Source organism: Ooceraea biroi, chromosome 13, assembly GCF_003672135.1.
Source record: "Ooceraea biroi isolate clonal line C1 chromosome 13, Obir_v5.4, whole genome shotgun sequence".
NCBI lineage: Eukaryota > Metazoa > Arthropoda > Insecta > Hymenoptera > Formicidae > Ooceraea > Ooceraea biroi.
The window spans coordinates 2,686,597-2,706,124 of NC_039518.1; the positions used below are offsets into that span (position 1 = coordinate 2,686,597).

At 39.3% G+C, this 19,528-nt stretch overlaps 3 protein-coding genes across 3 annotated transcripts; 1 reads left to right on the top strand and 2 right to left on the bottom strand.

Moving 5' to 3' along the window:
• Positions 1-1,039: 1,039 nt before the first annotated feature.
• Positions 1,040-1,987, bottom strand: LOC105285397. Its single transcript, XM_011349567.2, has one exon. The coding sequence runs from the start codon at positions 1,985-1,987 to the stop codon at positions 1,040-1,042; it is 948 nt and encodes a 315-aa protein (XP_011347869.2).
• Positions 1,988-5,690: 3,703 nt separating this feature from the next.
• On the top strand, positions 5,691-12,789 carry LOC105285396 (transcriptional protein SWT1). Its single transcript, XM_011349566.3, has 13 exons — positions 5,691-6,061; positions 6,153-6,334; positions 6,439-6,743; positions 6,836-6,997; positions 7,085-7,341; positions 7,425-7,661; positions 10,190-10,408; positions 10,483-10,662; positions 10,741-10,936; positions 11,053-11,171; positions 11,417-11,574; positions 11,672-11,809; positions 11,885-12,789. The coding sequence occupies exons 1-13, from the start codon at positions 5,936-5,938 to the stop codon at positions 12,090-12,092; spliced, it is 2,487 nt and encodes an 828-aa protein (XP_011347868.1). The 5' UTR covers positions 5,691-5,935; the 3' UTR covers positions 12,093-12,789.
• Positions 12,681-18,911, bottom strand: LOC105285398 (phytanoyl-CoA dioxygenase domain-containing protein 1 homolog; the record flags this gene model as incomplete). Its single annotated transcript, XM_011349568.1, has 3 exons — positions 12,681-13,244; positions 18,281-18,431; positions 18,642-18,911. Coding segments are annotated over 3 exons (840 nt in total), but the record flags the coding sequence as incomplete, so codon positions are not given.
• Positions 18,912-19,528: the final 617 nt, after the last annotated feature.

Here is a 19,528-nt window from a genome sequence, read left to right on the forward strand (position 1 = left end):
TCGCGCAGGACCTCATCGATGAACCGCTGGAACGTCTGCGCCGCGTTTCGCAATCCGAACGACATGTACGGGAACTCGAACATGCCGAACGGCGTGGTGATTGCAGTTTTCGGGATATCCTCCTCCGCTACCGGGATCTGATGATATGCCCGAACAAGATCCAGGGTGGTAAAGATACATTTCCCCTGGAGTGATTGTGAGAAATCCTGTATATGGCGCACAGGATAACGGTCTGGGATTGTCCGTGCATTTAGCGCCCTGTAATCTCCACAGGCTCGCCATTCCTCGTCTTTCTTCGGCACCAGATGTAAAGGTGACGACCAACAACTCTTCGAAGGTCGCGCAATTCCGGCCTCCACCATCTTACTAAATTCTCGCTTGGCAATCGCCAGACGATCCGGCGCGAGTCTCCGCGGCCTGCATGCTACAGACGGCCCCGGCGTGGTCTCAATGTGATGCTGAGTGAGATGCTTCGTTTCCCTCGGTCGTCCTTCCGGCCTCGTAATGTCCGGATACTGTTCTAACAGCCGGTGATAAGGCGTTACTCCCGTGACTGTCTTAACGCACGGCATACGGCACTGAAGAAAACGACCAGGCGTAGTCAGGTTCGTTAGTTGGTCCACGAGACGCGAGTTCCGCAAATCCACAAGGAGACCGTAATACGCGAGGAAATCCGCACCAATAATCGGTCGCGGCACATCCGCCACCACGAATCGCCACGTAAATGCGCGTCGAAGTCCGAAATTCAATGTTAATGTCTCCGTTCCGTACGTGTTAATCACCGTCCCGTTTGCCGCCGACAGTTCGTAGGTTGACCTCTGACGCGGTCCCCGGACCTTCTTCCGCGGATACACGCAAAGGTCAGCGCCCGTGTCAACCAGAAAGTTAATTTTCGTTCCCGCGTCAGTCACAAAGAGGCGACGCGTTTTCACCTCCGGATCGTTTGCCGCCATCAGCGCCCGGTTGTCGCGTTTCCCTGCTGCAGCTGCGCCGATTGCGAGCAGGGCGGTGTGCAACGACGGGCGTCCGGTCCAAATCGTCAGTGGCACCAGCATATGCCGCTTGCTGATTGACCACGGCTCCCCGATCGCGACCGCGAATGCGAACGCGGACGGCGTCGATCACCACTGCGATCACGGCAAGCGCGCCGATTCTCGCCTATCTCATTGATGGACCGACGTATAGCCGACAACTGTTCGGACATCTCCTGCTGCAGGGCCAGTCTCATCTGCGCCAACCGCAACTCTAGCTTCGCCTCCATCGATACAGGGTCGTTCCTCGGTTGGGCCTGACTTGCCGAGGACCTCGTCGCCTCCGCTACCTGGTATAGCGGCGTCATAGTGGCCTCAACAATCGCGCCCGCGATATCGGCCAACTGTTCGAGGGTGTCCGCCGTGCGCGTTACTAAATGCGGCTGAATATGCGCTGGTAATCGGCTCAGCCAAACAGTTCGCACCACCTGATCACCGACCGCGTTACCACCAAGACTGCGGAGATGCCGTAAAAACTGCGACGGTTTTCTGTCCCCGATTTCCTCGTGCTCGAGGAGCCGGCGCGTCTTATGTTCCTGCGATAAACTCAGGCGTTTTGTGAGCTCCGATTTTAATGTCTCGTACGCCCCTTCCGCGGGCGGATTCATGATAATGTCCCGCACTTCGAGAGTATATCGTGGCCCGAGTGTAGTCAGCGCGTACCCAAATTTCGTCGCGTCCGCCGTGATCCCCGAGGCGTGGAAACTCCGATCAATAATACTGAACCATAGTTCCGGATCAGTTGGCGTAAATTCCGGCATTCGCAAGCCAACCCGGCTCACCTCGGAACCGAGCAAGAAAAAACCTGATGTCTCTGCCGCCGGCTGCATCATCAGTGGCCGTGGTTGAGCGCCCTGGGGTCTCTGTCCGTTCGCGCTGGTCCCCGGCTCCTGCAGGTCGACCAGCCGCTCCGTCGTGTTCTGGGCCGCAGCAGCTTCGTCACGCGTAATCACCATTGCACTCGCTTATAAAACGCGTCGTAACTTGTACTTTTCTACTGGATTCAACTGGATTTACTGTCAACCGTCACCGGATAAAAGAAAGAATGTCTTCTCACGCAGATCACGTCAGGGTCACCACTTTGGCTCTTCGTGTGCCGAGTAAAAAAAGGAGCGGATCGGGTGTAATTAAAAGATTATAATATTTGCTCGGTGTATAATGAGCACAGCCCGAATTGTATTCTGAGTCCCAATATACAAAGACACGTCCGCTCGCGTAGACGATTACCAGTCGAATCCCTTATTTGTCGACATCTTGGTCGTCGAAAGCCTACTCTCATGAGTCTGTTTGTTTCGTAGGACCTCTCGAAGGTCCTTTTGAATTTCCTACGGGAGGAATCGTTCCGCCTATTTATCGCGCTCTGCTTCTTTCGGTGACCCGCGCCTCCATGACGCGATCACCACACTTTCAGCCGCCGCGCGTATGCCTCGTCACGGTCGTCGGTACGGAATCCCCCGACATTTCGCGGAACACTTGCAAATCTGCAACGGCTCATTGGGGATTCCCTATCTAACGGTCTAGTCTATTATTCGCTAATCTGTTTATTTTGACAACGTGTTTTTCGGTCTATTTGCCTCGCCTGAGTCTAGCCGCGCGATACTGCCGACCGTCTAGGCGATGACGCATGTGGTCATATAATCGCCACAAAATAAACACTCGACAGTATACAAACTATATAAATAAATAAAAAGTTTACAAAAGTTAAATGTATATGTTTATGTCTCATTATACATATACCTCCAAAATATAATAAGACATAATAAATCATTATTTACATAATAAAAAAATATAATGCAAACACAAAGAAACAAAAATCTGAAGAAAAAAAATTATCACAACTCGATCTCGAACCCAACTTGCGCGGATGGCAAAATACGAGTCTCGCGCTTAGCCACTAGACTACCGCGCTTCACGCCAAATTGTAGCTATTCATGATACTTTACCGCATGATACGTACCGCTGGAAAATGCTCACTTTTAGATGTAAATTTCTCCGAAACCAAGGCTCATACACCCAAACCCTCGAACACGACATTAATATTTTTACATTCCCTTTCGAACGCACTATGACTCGTTCGAAAGTAGAGTTTACATGGGAAAGCTTCCTTGTGAATAGTTTGGACACGAATCATGTATCATTACCGAGCGTAACGAACTAGTTCACGTCCACTTTGTCAGGCGGCGCGTCAAACGTTAGGAAATGTGCCCGTGGAGGCTGGTGGCCGCTCTCAGGTTTCTCTCTGGTTTAAGGGGAAGCTGGAGTTACTGAACTATTTTTTCACTATAGCGATGGTAATTGCAGTTTCGAAAATTCTCTTTATTGCTTGTGCAGAATAAAAAATCCTTCTCCACAAATGAAGTATAGGTAGAAAGAAAGTCCGCTCTACAGGACTTTATATTCAAAATGGAAAAAAGTTAGAAAAGACAAATTCAAGTTTTTAACTTTTTTTCACTATAGCGATGGGAATTGCAGTTTCGAAAATTCTCTTTATTGCTTGTGCAGAATAAAAAATCCTTTTCTACAAATGAAGTATAGATAGAAAGAAAGCCCGCTCTACAGGACTTTATATTCAAAATGGAAAAAAGTTAGAAAAGACAAATGCAAGTTTTTAACTGTTTTTTCAATATAGCGATGGTAATTGCAGTTTCGAAAATTCTCTTTATTGCTTGTGCAGAATAACAAATCCTCTCCACAAATGAAGTATAGGTAGAAAGAAAGTCCGCTCTACAGGACTTTATATTCAAAATGGAAAAAAGTTAGAAAAGACAAATGCAAGTTTTTAACTTTTTTTTCACTACAGCGATGGTAATTGCAGTTTCGAAAATTCTCTTTATTGCTTGTGCAGAATAAAAAATCCTTCTCCACAAATGAAGTATAGGTAGAAAGAAAGTCCGCTCTACAGGACTTTATATTCAAAATGGAAAAAAGTTAGAAAAGACAAATGCAAGTTTTTAACTGTTTTTTCACTACAGCGATGGTAATTGCAGTTTCGAAAATTCTCTTTATTGCTTGTGCAGAATAAAAAATCCTTCTCCACAAATGAAGTATAGATAGAAAGAAAGTCCGCTCTACAGGACTTTATATTCAAAATGGAAAAAAGTTAGAAAAGACAAATGCAAGTTTTTAACTGTTTTTTCACTACAGCGATGGTAATTGCAGTTTCGAAAATTCTCTTTATTGCTTGTGCAGAATAAAAAATCCTTTTCCACAAATGAAGTATAGATAGAAAGAAAGTCCGCTCTACAGGACTTTATATTCAAAATGGAAAAAAGTTAGAAAAGACAAATGCAAGTTTTTAACTGTTTTTTCACTACAGCGATGGTAATTGCAGTTTCGAAAATTCTCTTTATTGCTTGTGCAGAATAAAAAATCCTTCTCCACAAATGAAGTATAGATAGAAAGAAAGTCCGCTCTACAGGACTTTATATTCAAAATGGAAAAAAGTTAGAAAAGACAAATGCAAGTTTTTAACTGTTTTTTCACTACAGCGATGGTAATTGCAGTTTCGAAAATTCTCTTTATTGCTTGTGCAGAATAAAAAATCCTTTTCCACAAATGAAGTATAGATAGAAAGAAAGTCCGCTCTACAGGACTTTATATTCAAAATGGAAAAAAGTTAGAAAAGACAAATGCAAGTTTTTAACTGTTTTTTCACTACAGCGATGGTAATTGCAGTTTCGAAAATTCTCTTTATTGCTTGTGCAGAATAAAAAATCCTTCTCCACAAATAAAGTATAGATAGAAAGAAAGTCCGCTCTACAGGACTTTATATTCAAAATGGAAAAAAGTTAGAAAAGACAAATACAAGTTTTTAACTGTTTTTTCACTACAGCGATGGTAATTGCAGTTTCGAAAATTCTCTTTATTGCTTGTGCAGAATAAAAAATCCTTCTCCACAAATAAAGTATAGATAGAAAGAAAGTCCGCTCTACAGGACTTTATATTCAAAATGGAAAAAAGTTAGAAAAGCAAATGCAAGTTTTTAACTTTTTTTTCACTATAGCGATGGTAATTGCAGTTTCGAAAATTCTCTTTATTGCTTGTGCAGAATAAAAAATCCTTCTCCACAAATGAAGTATAGATAGAAAGTCCGATCTATAGGACTTTATATTCGAAATGGAAAAAAGTTAGAAAAGACAAATGCAAGTTTTTAACTTTTTTCCATTTTAAATATAAAGTCCTGTAGAGCGGACTTTCTTTCTATCTGTACTTCAATTGTGGAAAAGGATTTTTTATTCTGCACAAGCAATAAAGAGAATTTTCGAAACTGCAATTACCATCGCTATAGTGAAAAAATAGTTCACTAGCAACTCCAGCTTCCCCTTAATAATCAATGAAAATGGTTGCGCTAGAAGTGACCGCTCACGGCGCTGTCACTTCTTTTCACTCGAATTGTGAGATGAAATCTTCGGAAACAAATTTAACGTAAATAGTAAAATGGAGAAATCGCGTTTCTCTTTGAAGATAAAGATACTAACTGTTAAATAGATTTATCGATTAATTTTTCGATTAAATGGCTAATGTAGTTTCATGGAAACTACATTAGAGGTATACATGCATAACTAAACTGAATCTGATTGGCTGTTAATTTTGACTGAATCTAAGAGCACACGCCAATCAGATTCACGAAGTTTGCAACGGAATTGTGCAAAACGCAGCTTTCTCTGCCGGACGCAGCCATGTTTAAAGTCCAATGTTATGTCACGTGGGGACCATGTCGACGTTCTGAAGTCGTTTTGTTTCGGAAATTCAGATTTCAATTCTGATTTATTACACATGTTCAGCGGTGCGTTGTTTGGCTGAACATTGCGTCTGTGAAGAGCAACTGGATCATAAAATTACGGTGCGACTCGTACATACGTCTCGTTGTGTCCAAATTTGTTGACGTGCAGCACGTTTCCAAGATGGTGAAGAATAAGTTGCCGAAGGATTGGATCGCCGTTAACTCGAAGAGTCATCCGGACAGGATGTATTACTTCAACGTGAAGACGAACCAAACCACGTGGATCGAACCCACGTTAATCCCGAGGGTACGTTACTCTCTCGCGTGTCATCTCGATTTGAAATCTCCCAATCTTTTTTTGTTCCCTATCTACGTCTTCTTAATTGTGTGTATCACAGGCATCCTCGGTACAAAACAAAGATAAAGGCCAGGATGACAGAAGAAAGCATAACAAGGATAAAGCAAGAGCACTCAGACGTGTGGGAAGCGACACATCATCCTCATCATCGTCATTGCACAGAGCAGTTGCAGAGACGGCACAAGCGAAACGAAAAGAAGCACGTGAGAAATCAAGTAGCATGTACGAATCTTTCTCTCCTTTTGCTTTGGCAAAGTCCATGCGTGAGTCTACGTTCAAGGCTGACGGAAAATAAAGTAACGAGTTTTATTTTTTTATTTTTCAAGGAGTTCGTCCCACAGGAGTTCGTCGACGAAATGTTCTGACAAAACGAGCAGTTGCGCCACAACATTCATGCCGCAGATGCGTCTTATTTATAACAAGAAGTTAGGCTCTAGTGAAAGTGCAGACAAAACAGTTAAAGGGACTGCAGGTAAGGGTGATCTAAAGGTTACGGAGCAAGCTTCAACAACACCGAAGACCAGTAAGCACCCAAGAGATAAACACGAAGGGAGTAAGAGTGATAACACTGAGCGGTACAGGAACAATCAAACACAGGCCACTTGCTCGTCGCACCATGAAAAACTTTCTGGTAACTGATAAAAATTATGTGAATCCATATTTAAGAATTAACGTCGCGTTATAATTATAATCGTAAAATCAAAAAACTAATTTTGCGTTTAGGAACAAGAAAAAAAGAACAGGAAGGAAATTCTTCATCGCTGAAGAAAAATTTGGCAAAGGAACGTATGCAAATGATAAGGAAGAGACACAACTCTGATAGTGTAGCAATTAATAATATTCCCGAGAAGACTCAGCGAATTGACAAAAGTTTATCCAACTTGTGTAAGTGGATGAATTTTACATCTTTGATAAAATTTTACCGGTTACGAATTCTTTTTAATAACATCTATAAATCGTTTTCTTTTGCAGATGACGATGTCGTAAATGTGCCGTCGTCATGTAGAAATATTGATATCCGACTGAAGAGATTGCAGAATAGAGTCTTAATGGACTTGGCGCACGGGAAGGATGGTCTATTAAAACAACAACCAAAAAAAGATAAAGATAATAAGACCAAGCAAACTGACAACATGACGAAAGATGAATTAGTGGAACAGGCTAATCGAGAGGTCTTTTGTGAAGAAATGGACTGGGAACCCATGAAAACTGAAGAGATCTTACTGGAGGTATTATTCTTGTGATCGCGAACGTGTTGCGTTTAATAATCCGTGTATGACTTTTTATTTACTGATTTTGTAATTTTGTGTAGGTCGAGGTCGCCAGAACGCAACTCAGCAACAAATATTACGTGGATGAGGTGAACCGTATAACAAGAAACAATAAGGAATTGATACAGCCTGGCAGGCTGGAATCGCAAAACGAGGAAGCGCTACACGTTGTTGTTGACACAAATGTATTTTTAACAAATCTCGATGTAATTGAACAAGTAAGGAACACGGATAGGAAGCCGCGGCCTTTTATTGTGATTCCATGGACTGTGATATGTGTGAGTATCGGGAGCAAGTAGTATAAGTAGCAATACAGTATTAAGGGGGTATTCTAGTGTAGCATGTCAGAAAAATCGAATTTTTTTGGCATATTTTGCAAGTATATGGTATGGAAAATATGTTTGCGAGAAGATTTAGCCCGATTCGCAAAATTAACAAAGTAATAGCACCTAATAGAAAATAACCTCCGGCGCGCGCTCGGCGGTTGGACCGCGCGGCACACAACAGAGCATTGTGTTAGTATTTTAGGTAGGGTCGGAAGATCGTTATTCCTTGAAGGTCGTACATTTGAATTGGAGCCTTTGTATAGTACAATGAATCTCTAAATTCATTGATTTGGACTTTTGCTCCAAAACATCTCCATGCTGGCGTGAAAGTTGTTGAAACAGCAACATTCTTGGCAGTTATAATTTTCAATAAAGGATTTATGCCAATTTTCAAACTTATGAACGTGATGGGAGTTAGTATTGGTCAGCAAGCGGTGATGTACGCAAACTCCCGGAACGAAGCTCGTATCATCCGCTCGGAGCGGCGCTCCACTAACTTCTCTCGAGATCAGAGAATGAATCGCAGGGAAGAGAGATCGGCTCTGCAGGACTTCTACGAACAAGAGGAATGTCCCCTGCATGGCCCTGGACTAGCCGATTGATCGTAAGTAACATTATCTCTATGTAATCAGTATGAAAAACTTTAAACGTGTTTTTCTCGAAACCACGTTTTTCAAATTGGTTCCCATGATATCTCAAAAACCAGTTAATCAATTGACTCAGGCTTTTGCACACATCTGCAGTATATGTGTGGTTATAGCCCCTACCACAATCAAGTCGAAATATTGTTTTTTGGAATTTCTACAGCCCTTCAATGGTGAAAAAAAAATGGCACAAATCGAAACTTAATTTTCTCAATGAAGTCATGTTTTAAATTTTCAACATTTTTTTTCATTCTGGTACCTGCTATAGCCACACTCATACTAATTAAGAATCTCTTTGGTTTTTTGTTTCAGATGAGCAGAACAGCTGAAATCATGGGAACCATGGACCAACTTTTTTTTTCATGTTCTTATTTAATATCATGTGCAGCGCTTATTTATAGTTATTGTCTACTACAAAAATTTGGAAACATACACCAAATATGTATGAATAAGCAGGGAAAACCCTGCCTCAAAAAACCTTATACTTTTTTCAAAAAAAATTCACCAAAATAGCATACAAATTCCGCTTTTACACTAGAATACCCCCTTAAGGGGGTATTCTAGTGTAGCATGTCAGAAAAATCGAATTTTTTTGGCATATTTTGCAAGTATATGGTATGGAAAATATGTTTGCGAGAAGATTTAGCCCGATTCGCAAAATTAACAAAGTAATAGCACCTAATAGAAAATAACCTCCGGCGCGCGCTCGGCGGTTGGACCGCGCGGCACACAACAGAGCATTGTGTTAGTATTTTAGGTAGGGTCGGAAGATCGTTATTCCTTGAAGGTCGTACATTTGAATTGGAGCCTTTGTATAGTACAATGAATCTCTAAATTCATTGATTTGGACTTTTGCTCCAAAACATCTCCATGCTGGCGTGAAAGTTGTTGAAACAGCAACATTCTTGGCAGTTATAATTTTCAATAAAGGATTTATGCCAATTTTCAAACTTATGAACGTGATGGGAGTTAGTATTGGTCAGCAAGCGGTGATGCACGCAAACTCCCGGAACGAAGCTCGTATCATCCGCTCGGAGCGGCGCTCCACTAACTTCTCTCGAGATCAGAGAATGAATCGCAGGGAAGAGAGATCGGCTCTGCAGGACTTCTACGAACAAGAGGAATGTCCCCTGCATGGCCCTGGACTAGCCGATTGATCGTAGGTAACATTATCTCTATGTAATCAGTATGAAAAACTTTAAACGTGTTTTTCTCGAAACCACGTTTTTCAAATTGGTTCCCATGATATCTCAAAAACCAGTTAATCAATTGACTCAGGCTTTTGCACACATCTGCAGTATATGTGTGGTTATAGCCCCTACCACAATCAAGTCGAAATATTGTTTTTTGGAATTTCTACAGCCCTTCAATGGTGAAAAAAAAATGGCACAAATCGAAACTTAATTTTCTCAATGAAGTCATGTTTTAAATTTTCAACATTTTTTTTCATTCTGGTACCTGCTATAGCCACACTCATACTAATTAAGAATCTCTTTGGTTTTTTGTTTCAGATGAGCAGAACAGCTGAAATCATGGGAACCATGGACCAACTTTTTTTTTCATGTTCTTATTTAATATCATGTGCAGCGCTTATTTATAGTTATTGTCTACTACAAAAATTTGGAAACATACACCAAATATGTATGAATAAGCAGGGAAAACCCTGCCTCAAAAAACCTTATACTTTTTTCAAAAACAATTCACCAAAATAGCATACAAATTCCGCTTTTGCACTAGAATACCCCCTTAAAAGTACAGCGAACATAAAGGGAACTATCCTTTTATCATTATTTGTGAAAGTTTTAAACGTTTCATTCTTCGAACAACCTCTGACAGGAATTGGATCTTCTCAAGGACAGACACAGAGAGGAATTGAAAGCGAAAGTTAGGAGGGCCATAACTTTCATACACAAACACCTGGCCTCCAAGCATCCACGTTTCATCGGACAGACGCACGAAGAGGCGGTAAAAAATAAGAAGGACTTCTCTCTGAAGTCTCCGGACGATGAGATTCTCCAGTGCTGCCTGCAGATGCGTGACCTACAGAAACCCGTGGTAATACGGCGTTCCATCGCGTTACGAGTTCATCGATGCGCGCTGCGTTCTCTCATTCCTCCATCTCTTCGCAGATTTTACTATCGTACGACATTAATCTTTGCAACAAGGCAATGATACACAATATCGATACACTGGAGCACGGTGGGAGCCTGGAGAAAACCGTGGACTCGACCGTGCTCACCGAGGAATTGGACCTAACGGACGATGTCTTTGAGGATACAAAGGCGGTCATGAAAAACTTTCTGTCAACAGTACGTATAGCGCGTTGGGGCAGTGTCGAGCCGGTGGCTCGCGCAAGTCGCGGCCGCTGACGGACGTCTCTGTTTCAGATTGTCACGAAGCAGATGTCGGAAATTTATGGGGCTACGGAATGGAAGATGTATGTTATTATAAAGCCACCATGGACCGTGGTGACTGCGTTGAAGTGCGCGATAAAGCACTGGATCGCTGCCGTAAGCGACTCGTTCCGTAGACAGTCCGAGAGCATCCTGAAGGAGTTGCTCCCAGCGTTTGACCGTGCTCCAGGTATATTTTATTTATTCATCTGTTTGTGGCAGTAGAACATTATTCTGCATATCATGCATCTCCATTGTAGCTTGAGGATTTTTTTATACTTAACATGCTTTTGTTTTTACTCCCAGCTGGTGGCAGGAAGTTGCGCGATGTGGAGCACATTTTGGAAAAATGCAGTGATTTACTGCAGACGGTCAATATGGATAAGCACGCTGGCCTCATGACGGAAACGTCCAGTGCTATCACGGTAATGCGCACATCATTCGATCATTTTAGTTGGTTAAATTTTATTATCCTGCCTTTATGATTCGTTGCCAAGCCGTCGTCATTTATGAGCAAAACGAAGCAATTTATTTATTAATATTGTTAAAAAAGCAAACGTATCGTTGTGATCCTTATTCATTATCGGAGATATCTTTGTAACGTGAGACGGGAATGTAAATAATTCGTGCGTCAAGGGATTCATGAGACGTCGGAAATCGATGCTTTCAGGAACTGAAGAAGACATGCCGGAAACACATCACCGATATGGACCAGAAAAAGTTGCGCGACAAATTAGGCTTCTCGGAAAATCTCGAGGAGCAAGAGAACAGAGCGAAAAAAGCGTTTCTGTGCTTCGAGCGTATTTACAGTCACGCGCGTGACATATGGTAAGGCGATATACTTGATGCTAGCCGACGATCCTGCAATTTTTCCTCTCTCGTGTCTTCGCAATCGAATAATCCATTCGATTTACGTTCTCGATAGCGGTCTGGCGTGCGATGTCGCGGGACTAGCCCGTTCCTTTAATGCCGCACCTCTGAGTCCCTCGTCGCACACGGAACTGGAGAAGGAACGACCGGAGGTCAGTCAGAAGATACTTGATCTAACGATGAACCTAAATAGGTGAGTCGCTTCCCGATAGCAATATTTAATTTCCCCGCGTTACATTACGTTACGCGGCTCCGTTTCTGCCATCAGGTTACTGAGACAATCTGAGAACTCCACCGTCAAGTACGAGACGCTGCTCAACCTACAGCAAAGCATAAACACGTATTTTCAACAGACGTTTGACGTGGAGCCTTTGGACATATATTACTGTACGAAATTACAAGAGGACACGCTGAAGTGCGGATTAAGGCAGTTTCAAGATATAAACAGTCACTTCTGCGCGCTAGCTACCCGTTAATAGGCGTATAGGTACGCGCGCGGGCGCGTGTGTGTGTACATGTATAAATATTCCTTTATTTATTAGCTGAGATATATTTAAATTTGATTTTTTCAAACTTTATTTATATTAACGGAAATATGCAATAAAATGTACAATGGGCAAACGATGGAAACAATAATGTACGATGGACAAACACACAAGGAGGCAGACAAAATAAGAACAATTCCTCCATGAAATCTCCGGATGGTGAGATTCTTCAATTCAATTCAATTCAATCGAAGAATCTCATCATCTGGAGATTTCAGGGAGAAATCGTTCTTATTTTCGTCCGCCTCCTTGTGCGTTTGTCCACCGTACACATTATTGCTGATTCGTAAGTTGAGTTTTGAAGCGATCGAAACGTTAACGGCACTTGACGAAATCATGAGGACCAGAGGAGCAATAAGGAAAAAAGTTGGAACGTCAACTAATTGCACTTTAGTTATAAACAAGGTTTACCTTCACAGTTACCGAGAAAATGAGGAAAACATTTTCGTTACCTTCTGTTTAGTTCATGAACATGCTTATTAAAGGTATTGTCGGTATTAGTTTCTAGCAGCGAAATTTGTGAAAACATCCATTTTATTGTTTCTAAATTGTATTCCGGGTCGACAGTAATTTTCTTATACGGTGTAAAGAGTAAACATTCTGAGAAATATAACCAGGCAGCAAAAAAGCACGACGGACGATTGTTCTTAACGAGTACGATTATCTAATTCCTGTAAAGACTCGGGAAACCGCCGGTGGGCGGCTGAAGCCAGTTCTCCTTCGAGTAGGACACGTGTTTCGTTTCGATCACGTGGAACGTGTAGGCGTGCCTCGACTTCTCGCTCTTGTTCGGGTAAGAGAAGTGAACCACTTGACCGTGGATAAGGATGCACGCTCCTTTGCGCACCGGCACCGGCCGGAAATTGCTCAGTGGATAGCAGGGCGCCGCGCTGTCGTAGACGAGCAATTCTCGCGAATTCGGATCCTTGTTCCTCACGTAACGCCTGTGCACCCCGCTCTGGTGCGAACCCGGAGCGATCCACAGGCATCCGTTGTCCTGCGTCGCATCCTCCAACGCGATCCAGAAACCCACGAGCTTCACCGGTTCGGTGTACAAGTACGAAGCGTCCTGATGCATCGTAACTGTGAGGCAATCATTGTTTTTATTCGATGCGACGATTATCTGTATATATCGTTAACTTGGATAACCGATGAGAATTAAGTGAATTAAGTTTGATCGTCTTGCACCTTATGTGCAAGTACACTACTCAACAAAAAATAGGGAACACTTTCTAAACCCTAAAAATTAAGCTATTTTCAAACCACTGAAACTCGGCGAAAAATTATCGTAGGACAAAAATTAAAAAAGCGTTTCAAAGTTTGAAGTTTCAACTTTAACGCGCTTTCGGTAGATTTTCAAAATTTATTTATCTTTCTTGGTCTATGCTTTAAAAAGGAACACATTGCTCTGTTCCTTACAATTACGTATTTTTGACAACTTAAAACTCAATAAAATAAATTTCTTTCGAAAAATGCAACTCACGTTCCATAAACTACACCATTTTGCCTACAAAACGCTGTTTTAAAAACTTTCCTACGATTTGTTTTGACCGAGTTACACGATTTCGAAATTAACCCTATATGTTTTAGAAATAATGTCGTAAGTCGGTGAAAAATCATCGTAGAAAAAAAAATAAAAAATCGTTTTAAAGCTTGAAGTGTCAGTTTTAACGCGCTATTGGTGATTATAAAAAACTTTTCTATCTTCCTTGTTTGGTGTTAAAACTAAAAATGTTGATTTGTTCCTTAAAATTACATATTTTTGACACTCTGCAGTTTGATAAAAAACTTTCTTTCAAAAAATTCAACTCACGTTCCATAAACTACACCATTTTGCCTACATAACGCTTTTTTTTAAATTTTCCTACGATTTTTATTGACCGAGTTACACGATTTCGAAATTAACCCTATATGTTTTAGAAATAATGTCGTAAGTCGGTGAAAAATCATCGTAGAAAAAAAAATAAAAAATCGTTTTAAAGCTTGAAGTGTCAGTTTTGACGCGCTATTGGTGATTATAAAAAACTTTTCTATCTTCCTTGTTTGGTGTTAAAACTAAAAATGTTGATTTGTTCCTTAAAATTACATATTTTTGACACTCTGCAGTTTGATAAAAAAATTTCTTTCGAAAAATTCAACTCACGTTCCATAAACTACACCATTTTGCCTACAGAACGCTTTTTTTTAAATTTTCCTACGATTCGTTTTGACCGAGTTACACGATTTCGAAATTAACCCTATATGTTTTAGAAATAATGTCGTAAGTCGGTGAAAAATCATCGTAGAAAAAAAAATAAAAAATCGTTTTAAAGCTTGAAGTGTCAGTTTTGACGCGCTATTGGTGATTATAAAAAACTTTTCTATCTTCCTTGTTTGGTGTTAAAACTAAAAATGTTGATTTGTTCCTTAAAATTACATATTTTTGACACTGCAGTTTGATAAAAAAATTTCTTTCAAAAAATTCAACTCACGTTCCATAAACTACACCATTTTGCCTACATAACGCTTTTTTTTAAATTTTCCTACGATTCGTTTTGACCGAGTTACACGATTTCGAAATTAACCCTATATGTTTTAGAAATAATGTCATAAGTCGGTGAAAAATCATCGTAGAAAAAAAAATAAAAAATCGATTTAAAGCTTGAAGTGTCAGTTTTGACGCGCTATTGGTGATTATAAAAAACTTTTCTATCTTCCTTGTTTGGTGTTAAAACTAAAAATGTTGATTTGTTCCTTAAAATTACATATTTTTGACACTCTGCAGTTTGATAAAAAAATTTCTTTCAAAAAATTCAACTCACGTTCCATAAACTACACCATTTTGCCTACATAACGCTTTTTTTTAAATTTTCCTACGATTTTTATTGACCGAGTTACACGATTTCGAAATTAACCCTATATGTTTTAGAAATAATGTCGTAAGTCGGTGAAAAATCATCGTAGAAAAAAAAATAAAAAATCATTTTAAAGCTTGAAGTGTCAGTTTTGACGCGCTATTGGTGATTATAAAAAACTTTTCTATCTTCCTTGTTTGGTGTTAAAACTAAAAATGTTGATTTGTTCCTTAAAATTACATATTTTTGACACTCTGCAGTTTGATAAAAAAATTTCTTTCAAAAAATTCAACTCACGTTCCATAAACTACACCATTTTGCCTACATAACGCTTTTTTTTAAATTTTCCTACGATTCGTTTTGACCGAGTTACACGATTTCGAAATTAACCCTATATGTTTTAGAAATAATGTCATAAGTCGGTGAAAAATCATCGTAGAAAAAAAAATAAAAAATCGATTTAAAGCTTGAAGTGTCAGTTTTGACGCGCTATTGGTGATTATAAAAAACTTTTCTATCTTCCTTGTTTGGTGTTAAAACTAAAAATGTTGATTTGTTCCTTAAAATTACATATTTTTGACACTCTGCAGTTTGATAAAAAAATTTCTTTCAAAAAATTCAACTCACGTTCCATAAACTACACCATTTTGCCTACATAACGCTTTTTTTTAAATTTTCCTACGATTCGTTTTGACCGAGTTACACGATTTCGAAATTAACCCTATATGTTTTAGAAATAATGTCGTAAGTCGGTGAAAAATCATCGTAGAAAAAAAAATAAAAAATCATTTTAAAGCTTGAAGTGTCAGTTTTGACGCGCTATTGGTGATTATAAAAAACTTTTCTATCTTCCTTGTTTGGTGTTAAAACTAAAAATGTTGATTTGTTCCTTAAAATTACATATTTTTGACACTCTGCAGTTTGATAAAAAAATTTCTTTCAAAAAATTCAACTCACGTTCCATAAACTACACCATTTTGCCTACATAACGCTTTTTTTTAAATTTTCCTACGATTCGTTTTGACCGAGTTACACGATTTCGAAATTAACCCTATATGTTTTAGAAATAATGTCATAAGTCGGTGAAAAATCATCGTAGAAAAAAAAATAAAAAATCGATTTAAAGCTTGAAGTGTCAGTTTTGACGCGCTATTGGTGATTATAAAAAACTTTTCTATCTTCCTTGTTTGGTGTTAAAACTAAAAATGTTGATTTGTTCCTTAAAATTACATATTTTTGACACTCTGCAGTTTGATAAAAAAATTTCTTTCAAAAAATTCAACTCACGTTCCATAAACTACACCATTTTGCCTACATAACGCTTTTTTTTAAATTTTCCTACGATTTTTATTGACCGAGTTACACGATTTCGAAATTAACCCTATATGTTTTAGAAATAATGTCGTAAGTCGGTGAAAAATCATCGTAGAAAAAAAAATAAAAAATCGATTTAAAGCTTGAAGTGTCAGTTTTGACGCGCTATTGGTGATTATAAAAAACTTTTCTATCTTCCTTGTTTGGTGTTAAAACTAAAAATGTTGATTTGTTCCTTAAAATTACATATTTTTGACACTCTGCAGTTTGATAAAAAAATTTCTTTCAAAAAATTCAACTCACGTTCCATAAACTACACCATTTTGCCTACATAACGCTTTTTTTTAAATTTTCCTACGATTCGTTTTGACCGAGTTACACGATTTCGAAATTAACCCTATATGTTTTAGAAATAATGTCGTAAGTCGGTGAAAAATCATCGTAGAAAAAAAAATAAAAAATCGTTTTAAAGCTTGAAGTGTGTTTTAACGCGCTTTTGGTGATTATAAAAAACTTTTCTATCTTCCTTGTTTGGTGTTAAAACTAAAAATGTTGATTTGTTCCTTAAAATTACATATTTTTGACACTCTGCAGTTTGATAAAAAAATTTCTTTCAAAAAATTCAACTCACGTTCCATAAACTACACCATTTTGCCTACAGAACGCTTTTTTTAAATTTTCCTACGATTCGTTTTGACCGATTTACACGATTTTGAAGTTAACCCTTTTTTTTCTTGAAAAGTAACGTTTACCGCCGACTTTAGCGTTACCCAATGTGTACCACGTGGAGGTTGCCGGTCGGATTTTGCACATTGTGTGTGTGTGTGTGTGTGTGTCACAGCAGAGATAAGGACCTCACAGTTCGTCACTCCTACAGTATTTAAAGACTCCAAACCCTCTCTGTTGTGTGTATGTGTGTGCGCGCGCGCAGACGTGACTTTAATATCGTGTGTTACCTCTTCTTCGATTAATTACCGCTTGTAAGCGCTCTCGCATGTTTATGCACCTTTCGCTCGTGCTTTGTGGAATTTCGTGCCAAATTTTTGCGCTTCTTCCAATTGCTTTAAATTATTCGGCTGTTCCTCGAGACGTCTTAATCGGCGTTCCATTTCGTCCCAAATGTGTTCAATAGAATTTAAATCTGGACGCTCGTCCTCACACGGCCAACGTAACTCGGCGTTTTTTCGAACGACACGATATTCCATTACTACCACATCCCGGCAATAGTCCAGATTTAAATCCCATTGAACACATTTGGGACGAAATGGAACGGCGATTAAGGTGTCGCGAGGAACAGCCGCATAATTTAAATTAATTGGAAGAAGCGCTCAGACAAATTTGGCATGAAATTCCACAAAGCACGAGCGAAAGGTGCATAAACAGTCGAGAGCGCTTACAAGCGGTAATTAATCGAAGAAGAGGTAACACACGATATTAAAGTCACGCCTGCACGCGCGCGCGCACGCACACACGCACACAATGTGCAAAATCCGACCGGCAACCTCCACGTGGTGCACATTGGGTAACGCTAATATCGGCGGTAAACGTCACTTTTCAAGAAAAAAAGGGTTAACTTCAAAATCGTGTAAATCGGTCAAAAAAATCGTAGGAAAGTTTTTAAAAAAGCGTTTTGTAGGCGAAATGTTGTAGTTTATGGAACGTGAGTTGCATTTTTCGAAAGAAATTTATTTTATTGAGTTTTAAGTTGTCAAAAATACGTAATTGTAAGGAACAAAGCAATGTGTTCCTTTTTAAAGCATAGACCAAGAAAGATAAATAAATTTTGAAAATCTACCGAAAGCGCGTTAAAGTTGAAACTTCACACTTTGAAACGCTTTTTTAATTTTTGTCCTACGATAATTTTTCGCCGAGTTTCAGTGGTTTGAAAATAGCTTAATTTTTAGGGTTTAGAAAGTGTTCCCTATTTTTTGTTGAGTAGTGTAGAAAGAAGTGAGCGATCGAGTTAGTTACCTTCCGATCCTGTCCCAGGATTTTTGTAAATGTACATCGATTGGCATACCGCTGGCTCTTGGTAGTCGAGTTGGAACGCTGCTTCTTTGACTCTTTCGTCGAAAGTGTACTTTTTGAAGGTAGGATGCAACCAGTGGAGAGCATGGCCTATCTGGAAGAAGCGAAATGATGGTGAACGCGATCGAGTGTGTACCTAGTTAGTTTATCGTTACGTATACGAGCCGTTAAAAGTAAAAAGAATCAAAGTCGTTAAAAGAATTAAAAGAATAATTTTAATTTTAAGAACAATCAAGAATAAAATTAAGGATAATGAAGAATTAAATTGAAGAATAAATGCCTTTCAATAAATTTCAGAACTCACTTTGTTCAACGACACCCTCGGATGAACTTTCAATTTCCCGTCTTCTTCCAGAGCCTCAGCCTCGAAGAAGAGACTTATCTTGTTTGCGCTGTCCAAGAAATACTGATCCTTATTCTGTTGTAAATCTATCGTGTTAAATATCTTTCGTTCCGCTTCAGGTGGCAGCTTATTTGTGAATTCCTCTCCGGAAGTCCCAAGTTCCTCGATCTCCTCCGGTCGAAAGAAGTCCTCCAGGACGACGTAGCCATTTTTCTCAAACTGTTGATTACACGATCAGCATAAGTAAGTGGTCTTGGTGCGTTTCAAAGTCACGCGCCGTTCGGTGCGAATAAGCATGCAGTACAATTTGAGAGTACATTCGTTCTCGTGTCTTGCGCAACTTTTCTGCCTTATTTCGTCAATAAAATGATAAATCATTTTAAATAAGTTTTATTTTTCAAATAAAATGATTAAATATGATAAAGCATTTTTAAATCAATTTTACTTTTCAAATAAAATGATTTATCGTTTTATATAAGTTTTATTTTTCAAATAAAATGATTTCTCATAAATATATGATAAAGCATTTTTAAATAAATTTTACTTTTCAAATAAAATAATTTATCATTTTACTGACGAAATAAGGCAGAAAAGTTGCGCAAGACATGAGGACGAATAACTTGTGACTTTCGATATTCCAGTACTTTTATCGGGACACCGTGCAGCTATCGCGTAGTGTAAATTCGGATGAATCTATTGGGTTGGCCAAAAAGTAATTGCGTTTTTTTCCAATAGATGGACATACATGTCTTGAAATGTAACTAACTTCATTCTAAACCGCAAATTCATTATGTAGGTTAACAACTCACAGTTCAAGCTTGTTTTACAAAAAGAAAGTACACCATTTC